At 39.8% G+C, this 12,769-nt stretch overlaps 1 protein-coding gene across 2 annotated transcripts in view; it reads left to right on the top strand.

Moving 5' to 3' along the window:
* The first annotated feature begins 2,483 nt into the window (after positions 1–2,483).
* Positions 2,484–12,769, top strand: part of PDE3A (phosphodiesterase 3A) — a 77,807-nt gene continuing 67,521 nt past the window's right edge. Inside the window, exon 1 of one of the 2 annotated variants that reach the window (XM_008635582.2) lies at positions 2,484–2,531. In XM_008635582.2, the coding sequence (XP_008633804.1) occupies positions 2,484–2,531 (48 nt within the window). Of the gene's footprint in view, positions 2,532–5,171; positions 5,696–12,769 lie in introns of those variants that run through there. The other variant, XM_017736681.1, reaches the window with a different exon arrangement.

Genomic DNA, 12,769 nt, shown 5'->3' with positions numbered 1-12,769 from the left:
TGCCAAGAATGTTGTAGCATGAGATCAGCACAGTTTTTTAGATTATGAGGGAGAAATACATTTTAAAGCCAGTAAGATTTTATAAAAATGGGAGGAAAAGGTTGGCTTCATAGGTCATGGATTTGACAGTAATGCTTGAAAGCAACCTCACTATTTTACTGGGTGACAGCCACAGTCCATGTCACTCAGCAGAACATCCTGGTACAGTGAGACAAAACAGTAATGTGGGCATTGTTTTACACTGGGGACAATGGATCTATCAGCAAAAATACAAACATGCTGATTCCACCAATGCACTTTTGTAGAGAAATTAAATTGGACGAGGGTGTAATTTGCTATGAGGAGTTTGCTCATAAAATGGTGACAGAATAAGCAAGGGGTCACTCTGTTGGTTCCATAGAATTTGTGACTGCTTCACTGGTGGCTTTGGCTTCTCTTCTGTAAGTGATGTTGGTAGTTAAGACACTGGGAAATGGAGCAAGGATGAGTTGTTACAGCCTTTGGACTGACTTTTCACTGTAGCATTAGCTGCTGCTGCAACATCCAGTCTGTGGAGCACCCCAGGATTGCACTCCACACCTGGTGGAGGGGCAGGATTAGAGATGGGGAAACAAAAGGTACCCGCAGGCTGTGGAGGTGGAGGAGTGGTGGAGCAGAGCAGGAGCAGGCTGTGGGGCTGAAAACTCTCTGTGGAGATGTGGAGCACCAGGCAAGAATAAGGATCAGGATGAGCAAACTATGCCTGGAGGTGAATGAATGTTTAAGAGGACTTGATTTAGGTGTGAGGATTAGTGGTGATCATGAGTAACCACCCTGGCACACATCAGTCTGGTTTCCTGGGACTGGCTGGACTGGGAGCATCCCTGCATATGGGAACAGTAACTCCAAGCCTGACTTGTGACTGCGCCTCTCATTTTTGGTGGTAGTAATAAAGCAACCTTTCACTTTTCAGTGAACTTTGGATTCAGTGAGGGTAGGAGCATGAAAAACCTGGCAGCAGGATCTTATGCTACACTTGGGTTTGAAGGTGTGGTGTGTGCTGCCAAGTGTCTGTAAAGCCTGGAGAACCACCGTGGCCACAGCCAGGCCTGTAACATTAATCCTTTTTTCTTAACTGTGAGGCTTACTTTTTGTGCTAATTTCACTGATAGGATCCTGTAGGTAGAGACAGCCCTTAATCATGCTGGGAATCGCAGGTGGTCAGACTCAAGCTAAATTAATTTTCTTTTAGCCAAGTAAATTAAGAAAGCAGGAGTTAATTCCTCCAAAGACACAGGGGCTAAAGAGTAAAACTGAAGAGGTTTTTTTGGTCCAGAGAGGCAGGAGCCACAGAGGAAGCACAGGTACGAGGGTTCTGGCAGAGGCTCTTTGAAGCACATAACCTTCGGTAGGTGCATCTCTTCGTAGTTTTTGCACACCAGTTATTTACTGAGGCCAGCTTTCATAAACATCAAAGCTGTGCTTCATCCAGTAATGGAGAACAAATAGGGAAATGCAGCACAGCCAGTGTTTCCACCAACAGTATATGGAAAATAGGAAATAATTGCAGTAAAATGAAGGGGCCAGTCACAAGGCTGTATCAGGTAGAAAAATGATGTGGCACTAGTGATCTTTGGTGCCTATCTGCATGTGTGGTTTGTCTCCAGCTACAGAGGTAGATAGTTGTAAGTAGTAACTTAAAAAGAAGGGGCCCTTGGAAAAGGAAAGGATAAGTAGGAACAGTTGATGGAGAATATGAAAAAAAGTCTCATCATAGGAGATGCATTTGGCTTTCCTCATTTTTCAAAGTAATTTTAATCTCTTGTCCTGGGATGAGTGTTTTGAAAGCATGTTCTGCAATAAGTGTAGGTTGTAAATCTCCTTGCCTACCTCTGAACTGAGAGAAGGCATTTCCTTTGGGAAAGAATGTTGGGAAAGATGAGCAAGAAAATGATCATGACTGTAAGTCATTACATGTCACATTAACCCTCCTATCTTTCATTCACATATTTTTATATTTGCATTAAGCTATGCTTGTGTGTGTAGGAGCAAATGATGCCCAGAAGGAATCCCTGAGTACAAAAAACCCCACAATTCAGCGGTGAAACAGATTTAAAGCTGTTGCTAATTATCATGGCTGATAAAAAAATGTACATTGCTGTTTAATCAAATGTCCCCAGCTTTTGGTCATCTCCTTGTTGATGATGTATCAGCTGTCCTTTTGCCAGATCATTATTAAACATTTGGCTTAAGCCGAATCTGTGGCAGTGGGAATTTTATTGGCATGAGTAGAGTTGTGATGCTAGATGTGTTTGGGTTCTGAATGTAAAGGTACAATGTTACATGGCTTCATTATGAAGCTAAAAGCTGCGTGAAATAAATCATAAAAGCAAACCTGTTTATTTGCAAGAAAATGTGTAATGGATATAAAAGCATGAATGTTTCAATTAAAACTAATGACTGCAATTTATCCCTTACCTCTGCTTTTCTTTGTTTTTCAGCTCATGGGGCATTCTGAATGGGATCACAAACGAGGACCCAGAGGCTCACAGGTCAGTTGCTCAGTATTTTGTGTTTGATTTTGGCTTTTGCTATATTTGAGGCATTCATGCAAGTTTTCCATCTGAGATTGGCAAAGTTGTTAATTTTGTTAGTATTTGCAGGGTTGGAGCAGTGGAAAAAGGCGTAAAACCATGCCAGCTTTTATTAATATAGTTTTTGAGCTGTAATTCAAACAGTTGATCCAGACAGAGCTGAGTCATCCAACAGAAAGGTTTTTTGGGTAGCAAAAAGATGGGTTAGATGTATGGAGAAAGCATTTCTTACTCACGTCTTCATCAGGACATCAAATGAATGCAATTTCAAATAACATGTGTATGTTTTGGTTGGGTTTTTTTTAAACCCAAAAAACTTGTAAAACTTCGATGGCCCTCTCACCATGGCTCCTTTCATTGTTGACCAAGGTGTCAGAACTATGTGGGGAGGTGCAGGAAAGCCACGTGTAGCCACTGGTTTGCTCTTGACCTGTCACTGGAAGGAAATTATGCCAGTAGTGTTAATGGTATCACAATACATTTTAAAATTATCTGTAGAATTACAATTGCTGCAAACAAGACATTGCTACCAGTATTGATGCTCAGGAATTTTCCTGCTTGCGTAAAATAGTCTTTCCTATCTAGTGCTGAAAATACACAAATACATTATTAGGGCTCCACATTTTGGGCTTGCTTTTACTTCAGGTGAAGGGTTTTCATATGGATTCTTTGTACAAATGACAATCCAGATGTGCCATAAAAGCGTTAAAGGTCCTGTAATAAAGTGGAGAAAGAAAACTGTAGAATCATACAACAGTTTGGGTTGCGAAGGGCCTTAAAGATCATCCTGTTCCACCCCCCTGCCATGGGCAGGGACACCTTCCTTTAGACCAGGTTGTTCAGAGCCCCATCCAAGCTGGCCTTGGACACTTCCAGGGATGGGGCAGCCACAACTTCCCTGGGCAGCCTGTGCCAGGGCCTCACCAGCCTCACAGGACAGAATTTCTTCCTAACATTCATTCTAAACCTACACTCTGGCAGTTTGAAGGCATTCCCCCCTGTTCTCTCACTACAGTTCCTGATGAAGAGTCCCAAAATGACCCAAGCTTTCTGATTACCATGTGCTATCCTAGTGCCCAGACACAAAAACCAAGGAAGAAAAGGAAGAAAAGTTTCAGTAGAAAGAAGAAAATGTGCCTCAGTTATTCCACTGTAGCTTTAGATCCTCTCTTTTACATGACTCTGAAAATTGTCTAGATAGGAAGAGTATTAAACCTAATTTAAGTAGTTTCTTGAAAGGTTAGGAGAAATATATGAGGTTCTGATTTTTGCATGTAATAGAAAAGACTCTTTTTATCCTTTTGTGATTCAGTTGCATTGTTGCCTGTTTGTGTCTTTTAAAAAATGCACCCATTGTAGAAAATAAGATCTTGGTGAAAAATTAAGGTGAGTGATGTGTTAGGTATACTTAAATACCTTAAAACCTAGAAAGAAAAAAGGGGAAGTGGAATCACTGGTTTACCATAATGTAAAACTAAAATCCACATATGAACTCATAAAGTTATTCTACCAAGACTCATTAAAAAAGCTCTGATTCAGTGGGGTTTTTTTAAGAGCTAGTAGGTTTTCTATGGCATGTGTTGAAACATGAGGGGAAGCTACTACAAGTGCATGTCATATTTCTTAATGGCCCACTTGGAAAACATGTTCCTTTTCTGCACGTAGGAGTTAAATGCAAAGTGCTGTAGTTACAGGTAGCGATGGATGTCAAATGAAATACTCTGAGGCCTATGGGAATTTCTGTTTGCAGGAGTTTGTCTCGTGATAAGCATCTGCAATTCAATAGAATGTAAATGGCACAAGTAAAAAGCTGTCTTTACAATATTTAACTTGCTCATGACTTCTACCATGACCATCACTGCACTCCACTGTTAAGAGACTGCCCACAAATATGTCTATGTATGTTGTAGGATTCCTTTTCTTTTAGAATAATTATACTATTAAGGCTGCTCTAATTAGATTGAATTATAGGTTGCTTTACAAAGAGCAGTGAGTTCCTGGCTACGTATTTGTTCTCTTTTTTTCCTTTCTTTTTTCATCCCTAAAGACAACACTGCCTGCTGTAAGTGCTTCACACTGAGAATTTGCTGTATGGGTTTGAAATGAAGCAGGAAGTGCAAAGTGAATTTCATTACACTTCGTGCTTAATTTTAAAGATTAATACATGTTAGAATTAAGAATTTGGACATGAAGCTTTAAAATTTAGCTCCAAATTAAAGAAATTCGTGTTTAGGAATATTTAATCCACCTAAAGAAATCTCTCCCTCTCAAATATATACATGCAGTCTGTAGAACCACATCATGTGAGGGGAAAATATTCATACCCATTTGTAATGTTGGCACATGCCACAAGAAAGTGTGACTGGCAGAATTAATCCTTGGAATATTATTGCTCTGCAGAAAAAATATGCAAATTGTATTTTAATCATTCTACCAGAACACAGTACTTCCAAGATCTTTCAGGTGGGACTCACGGCACACTTTGTGCACACGTTTTTACGAGGGCTCTTGGATGTGTAGGAGTAATTTGTTGCTCTTTCATCAAGACTTGTTTGGCTTGCTGGAGATGTAGGCGTAGCCCCAGAGTCAGTGGAATCGAGCAGTCGTTCCTCCAGCATTGTAAAAGAATGATGATGGAGAGAGAAACACAAGTCCAGCATTTTTAATTCTCTTTAACTATAAAAGCTCTCAATTATATATCTGAGGTGCTGCGTTTTACCCCTCCAGTTCCTAAGCAACAGCTATTTTCAGATTGAGTGCGTCTGGTGTTGTCTACCTACTCCAGGCTTCTTTCTGCGAGGTAGCTTGTCACTGAAAGCCGGGCTGTTCACTGCCTCAGCCTTTTGTTGTGGCACTGCAAGGACACAGATGCTTTAGAGAAACAGGAGAAGCTGGGGTACAACTGGTCTCGACCTTGCAGCTTACAAAAACTTGTGTGCATCGGGGAGCTCTGCCATCTACAATGAAGAACAGGAGTCAGAAATAAGGTTCTTGCCACTGGTTTGGGACAGAAGCCTTTTTCTCAAGTCTGGAAAAGCCTCTAGAGCAGATTCGGAACCATGAGCCGGAAATCTCTGTACTTGCTGAAGCGTAGGTGGGAGTCGATTCCCGCTGCTGACCAGGTACTGTGCTCTGGGAATCTGTTGTGTCTTAGTCTGCCCTCAGTGCCACTGTAAAGAGCCTTACAGTGATTTAAAGGGGTGTAGGGGTTCTCTGCGTACAGTGGGAACCAGCTGATCATTATTTGTCGTTTCCAAGATTAATGCTGCAAAACGTTGGTAAAGCTGATTGTGCAAGAGCATGTGCTTGTGAATATGGAGATGCCATGGCAGCCCACTAATGCAGGTGTATTTAACCAACAGAGCCTCCCTGTCTCAAAAAGGAGACTTTTCTAAAGGTTTTAGGAGTATGTTAAACTGAATGGCTAAGGAAAATTGTACTCTGCTGTTGATGAGTTCCTCGGTGCATGACTTTTTTGTATTTCATATCTTACATATATGTATATGTGCTTGAAATCACTGAGGCATTGCCAGAACCTCAGCATTTTCAGAGCAGTCTTGGTTGATGTGTCATTTCCAGTGCGCTAACCAAGATGAGAGTAAAGCAGATGTAAAGAGAACATATGTAAACATCTGCTGGGAAAAGCAAATATTGTCATCAGAAGTACGACTAAGATGTGATGAATGACAGCACAATTAGTATATTTCCTACTTCTTGCTCCTGGCACTCCAAGATTCTCTGATTTATTTTATTTTTCAGTATCTTCCTTGGGATGTAAAGATAATAAAATAAATGATTATGGAAATAATATTGGTGAGCTAACAGCTCCACTCTCTTCTCAATCATAATTCCAACTCAGTTTTCCATTTATGAAACAGTTGACTATGAGGGGTAGTCTTTATCCATGGGAAAGAGGCAATTATTTGACAGAAAGAAGGATGGACAACAGAAATTCATCCCAGTTTTTGAGAAGGGTCCTCCTGTATATTTTTATTAAGAGGGAGAAGGGCAGGGCAGATTACATACCGTATTTTATGGAGTTGTAGATTTTAAAGATAAATCATACCACTTGGAACTTTTAGAGATCTTAGACACATCACTTGTCAAAAAAACCCCTCATGCTTTCACATTATTATTCACAATAACATAAAAAGGCACTGTTGACTGATAAAATTTTATTGTAGTGAAAGGAATTGAATTGATCCAGATCAGTCCAGCGTTCTTAAATCTCCTGGTAAAAAAGGATAAATAAATGCTCTGTTAGGATGTGAATAATTTGTCGTCTTGTTTCTGTTAAGAAGATGTAGAAGCCCTGATGCTATCTCAAAGAAAAGGTGTTTTTCAGCCTTACTTTTCCAGCATTTCCTTTGAATCACTCTAACCCTAATGTTGCATTGCATCATATAACATATTGTACCACAGTATGTGGGAAAAATAAGTATTGCTCACCTAGGTGTGAGGTGTGCCTGACTCCACGGAGCTGTGTATGAGTTCCACCATCACTCTCTCAACCCCTCTGGAAGGTTTTAAAAGAGGAAAGGAAATTTCCCTGACCCATCTGCCACTTTGGGAGAGTGAGACTCAGTAAGTGATGCACGTAAATCCAGTTAACCTGAGCACAGTGTGAGTCTGTAAGGACTGACTGAAGGAAAATGCAGTTACTGTGCAAGATGACAACCCCAAAGAGGCAACTTCTGGAGGGTTTTAGGCTGGTCCTGTTCACAATTTATTGTATAGAAATAATACCTCTGCCTTTTGGTGCAAATCCATTCTTTAGTCCTTAAAGGAATGCAGTCACTTACTGTGTTCTAGGCTTTGACAAAATTACTTTATATTTATACAGTCATTTTATATTTACATTTTATTATTTATAGATATATATACAGGTAAGTAGTAACATTGTCGGTTACTTCTCTATTCAGAGTAGATAAAAGGTATTTGTGTTAACAAATGACAAAACCTCTCCAAATGGGTTTATTTTATTGCCATCTAAAATAAAAACAAAAACCAAACAAAAAGCTAAAGGAAGGAAATAAAATCAAAAAAACTGGAATTCTTTGGCTTGATCTTGTTTCTAGTGTAAAACAGTGTGGCAGGTCTGACTTATAAGAAGAGCTATGAGTCCACAGTGAAGTCTGATACTCTATTTGAACATACTTTTTGTTTTTTTAAGTCATTACGTGATTTTTATTGCTTATCTTGGCTACTCTGCATGAAATCAAATGACACCCAGAACTGTTTAGGCAAGGGTGAGCAGACTGAGAAGTAAGTAAGAGAAAAAACAAGAGCAATTATGATGTCTATAGACAATATAGTTGGAGGTTGCTGGTTTGGGGATTTTTTTGGAGATAGGTTGTTGTATAATTTTATTTTTTATCTTTTGAGCATTGTTTATGCTCCCAGACACTACATCACAGAGGTCTCCATGGTTTCCAGGCTCTGGTATGACAAAGGAATTTGCTGCTCATTGTTTTGTATTTTATGTGTGTGAAGGAGTGAGGAAAGTAGATTTAAGTGTGAACCCAGAATTAGATCTTTTTGGTTTTGGCTGATGAAAAATGTCTGATCTACCTGTTCATTTTTATATGTGGAAGATATATCTTTATCCTGTGGGTGTTTTGCATGGGTAAATTTAAGCTAAATAGTGATGAATTAAATACCATATATTGGCCTCTATTCAACAAATCATAATAGTTCCTGAATCTTGAATGGCTTTGTCAATAATTTCAGAAGGAATTACCTTTATATGACTAAGGAAAGAATTTGTGAATGCTTTTCTTTCTTGTCCATCCAGCTGTTCAGATTACTTGAAAGCTCTCCCTGAAGCTTCAGTACAGGTTTGGGGGGAAATTCTCTGTTGATTTTATTTGGTGTATGTGCCTGAGGATCTTGTTTCTTGGACTCATCCTAATTTTTTATTCCTGAGAGCTGCAACTGAGAATGCTTTCACTGAATGGATATGGATTTAAAATATTGTGGTAACCAGATGAGCCAGAGGCGCTAAATATTTGCTGCAATGCTGTTGAGTATTTCCATCTACCTGAAATTACCTGTAAATCTCATGAGCTGTAGCCTTTGAGCATAAGTTGGTTTTGATACTGGTCCTAAGACAGGAAAAATCTTCTCACATTACCCCATGATGGAAACTTCTAATTGTTTTCTTGATGACTGTGAATTTAAAAACACAAACTAGATTTCCAAAACAATGTAGGAAGAACATAACCAATAGTTGCTGTAGGGTTTTATATATACACAGCTGTAGATAGCTGAAAGGAATGTTCTCTGCAGTTAAATAAAAGCAGTAATATTTTTGTAGGTAGGAATGCATGCTTACAGCAGTGTAAGCAGTGGTAATGCTTCCTGTACTATTAAGTCACCAGTTTAGATTGTGATGGATTAGTGTAAAGCCCATGAAGTGATGCTTCCCTCACCTGCCAGTGATTTACAGCACAGCTGTGCCTAAGGCAGTTTGCATGTACAGTGCAATATCCTGTTCCTTACCACTGGATGTGGTAGATGGGACAAACTTCCATAGTCTACAGCCCATGCAGGGAGCTAAGCAGCAAATAAACTGATCCTGATTGAGTCATAGCAGTGAAATGATAAACCAAGGGATTTTCTGATTTTCATATAACATTACATCATGCAGCCACCATATTCACTGTTCATGCATAAAGCAGAGTCCTGCTGGGACACATCACTACAGTGATCCTTGTTTCTAACCAAATCCCTTTTACTTTCCTGAAAACAATTTAAATAAAAAAAAAATTTCCTGTTAAGAATGTTTTTGTGGGTTTTCACAGTTATTCATTGTTAATAAAACCTTACATTATCCTTTCATTCAGCAGACAAGCTTTCAAAGCTTTAGTGGCAGAGCAGAGATTTCCAGGGTTTGGGGTGTTATGAGAAAGAAGCCTCATGGGAGGGTTGTGGGTTGGTTGGAATATCAAGCTGGGGCTGGGGGAGGAGAGTTGCTTTTGCACAGCAGGAAAGGTGCAGGAAGCAGAGTCCGAGATTAAGAAATGATCTCTGAAATACTTCCTTGCTTTCTAATGCAGCAAATGAGTGATGCAGAGCAGAAAGCTATCTCAAAGAAATAATCTGCCTCAGATTTGTGCTTGCTTCCCTTAGAATGAGGAGTTGAGCCTCAGGTACTATCTGGGACTGTGGGGCCATTTCTTTTTGTCCTGCAGGCTTTCTACCCTGCTGCTCTGAGGTAAGACAGGATCTGTCATACTGGCAGTTGTGACACAGATGATGTGGGCAAACCTCCTGAAACCTTCCACATCCATTGCTCATAGGATGGAGAAAAACCTTTTAAATGGTGTCAGCCACCCTGTGAATCTCTTTGCTCTCAAATTCTCTATCCCAAAAGGAGTGGCAGGAGGACAGGAGTGGATTGGAAGCTCAGTAATGACTTTCACTCTGTCATGTCACTATTCTTCATAACTAAGCAGGAGCTCAACACAGATTCCCAGAAATGTTGCCATTCTTCTTCAAAACCCTTCTCCACCCTTATTCCTCCCAGGTTTGTAGAGCAAGTCCTGCTGCTAGTCAGGCAGTCCAGTTATGTGACAGAGAAGCTCGCTGACAATACTCAAATTGCATTTTTCTTTATTCAGTGACCAACTTCCAGTTCAGGAAGGTTGCAGTTTGTAGGATCGTAGCTGTGCTGCAGATCAGTGCATTTGGAAAAGGAATCAGCACTGAAATGCAAACAGGAGTGGGAAACCACATCTTGGTGAAACGTCTCCTTGAAGAAGCAGCATGGCAAGAGTATGAGAAGTTGGGCTCAGTGCTGTTTGTCTTTTGAAAAGCAGAGAGAGTGGCAGAAGCTGATAAGTGGTCTTCTTTCTTTCCTTTTGTATTTTTTTGGCCAAGCTTTGCCTTAGGCTGGGGAGTACATGTCCAGTGGTGTGGTGCAGATATAGACTGACTTGCATTGAGACGATGGGATTGTGAACTGTCATCATCTGGAGCAGATGAAAGAGATTTTTTTCCATCTGGGGTGATCAGACTCCTGAAACACCCCTTAATTGCCCTGCATTTCTCTCTCATCACAAGAGTCTCTTTCTGGCAGTTTTCATAATTTAATTTTCAGCAGTTTTCATAATTTTGTTAACTTGCTCGTTTTCAGAACCCTGGTTTTTATATGGTGTGATTTTCTGACTAGAGCTTGTCTTTCTCAGTGGCTTCTTTGTAAATTTAGAGTCTTAGGGTCTTCAGGTTAAGAGATTTTGTCCATGTGCTTTTTTTGGGGGTTGGGGTTTTTCTGTTGTTTTGGGGTTTGATTTAGGTTTATGGGGGGTTTTGTTTGTTTGCTTTGGGTTTTTTGTTTTCTAGTTGAAAACATAGGAAAAATGCTTAGAGCATCAGTTATATTCATTTGTTCGATTTAAGGGGATTTGAAATTTATTGGCATCTGACAGTTAAAGTTGCTGGATACCTTTAAGACCCATAAACTTACAGACTTTCAGAGAGTTTAATCCCCTGAAATTCAAGTCCTCTGCTTTAGCACAAGCTAGAACTCTCTGCAGGTTTTCAGACTGCAGATCCTCTGAATTGCCAACATACGGGCATCCGTCTGCCAGTCTCTGAAACAAAAGCTACACTGAGAATGTTCTGAGACCAGAGTGGTGCACCTCAAAAGAGGTGAGTAGTTAAAAGTGAGTAAAACAGTGTCCCTTAGTCTCCTGGAAATGCCTATGCTGGATAAAATTTTCCAAATACAGGCTAAATGTTGCAAGGGGAAATGTCAGTGCAAAAGTTCACAGTTTTGAAAAAGTTTTAAGCAACTGGAAACAGGGTCTTAGGGAGGAAGCGATGGCCAACATAATAAATGCCTGATACAGTCAGATCCTTTGTAATGAAAAAACCCACGCCACATTAAAATTATATAGCACTGGGGCTTTTGTGATGATAGAAGACTACGCTTTTGCTCCTCACAACTATGTAAAGCTGAGAGTCATGCCACAAGGTGTTCTGTTAATTTCCAGTAACACCTTAAATTTCACTTACCGCATATGTGCATTCCAGGTATTTGTCACCTTCCCAAGCACATTTTTTAACACAATCATTGCAAAATTGTAGCTTCCTCTATTCAGAGATGAACCCAATTATGGTATGAATGTGGTTAATGGGCCTAATTTTTTACTGAGCAGGGCTTATTCCTAGTCTTCAGCCAGTGTGCTTCCACTGGTATGTTAATAGGAGCATCGCTGGGGGATGTGGGCTGTCCTAACCTTCCTTACAGAGTTTCCACAATGCCGTTGTTGTTGGAAGATGTCTTCGTTAATGAGGACAAAATGAACTGGCTGATTTCACTCTCTAATGGAAACTTCATTTTAAAAGCATTTTTATTAATACTGTTTTGTTTTGGCTTTTTTTTCCCCTGTGTTTAGTGTCCATACTGGGGAAGATATGTATGCTGTAACTGCTGCTCTCTGGGATAGTTTTAAAGAATAAATAAGTGAAAGTATTTCCTATTGTTCCTTCCTTACAAGAACACATGCTGAATTCTCTAGTAGCTCATTTTATGAGTTTCCCAGAGGAAAAGCTCACAGCTGATCAGCTCTACTCTCAACAGCAGATGTTCTTTTTCTTGACTTCAATAGTAAGCTATAATTTTGTTCTATGTCTGATGGATCAGTGTTCAAAATTTAAAAATGAGTTATTGGAGCAGCCTCCTGAGATTTTTGAATAAGCTAGAGCTGGAGTAAATCTTAAAGTCAAGTCATAAAAAAGAAAATTTCGTGTTGGGTTGGATTTTAGAGATCAAAGGTTCATTGTGTAATGGCTCTGCATTGCTCTATTTTCAATTCCTGAATAACCTTGAATGTTACAAGAGCAGTATGAATTCTTACAGTCCATAAAGGAAGTCTGGAGATTATAAGGTCTTCAATCTGGAGTTCATAATTATTAAGTTGCTGGTCTTTATGCAGGGCTAGAAAAGCTACTTGTTACGACGAATGGACAAGTCCTTAGAGGAGAGATAAAGGCATCAATTATTGAACTGCAAAAAAGTAAAAAAACCTTCAACATTTAGCATGAGAAAGGTACCTTTGTTAATAACCTGGATGATGGACAGACTGCACCCTTAGCAAATTTGTAGATAATACAGAACTGGGGGGAGTGGCTGCTACAGCAGGTGGTGGTGCTGCCATTCAGAGGGACAGGTCAGAGAAGGGGGCCAGCAG

Source organism: Corvus brachyrhynchos, unplaced genomic scaffold (assembly GCF_000691975.1).
Source record: "Corvus brachyrhynchos isolate BGI_N302 unplaced genomic scaffold, ASM69197v1 scaffold246, whole genome shotgun sequence".
Classification (NCBI taxonomy): domain Eukaryota; kingdom Metazoa; phylum Chordata; class Aves; order Passeriformes; family Corvidae; genus Corvus; species Corvus brachyrhynchos.
Note: the sequence above shows the minus strand (reverse complement) of the source record. Positions and strands in the feature narration are given on the sequence as shown.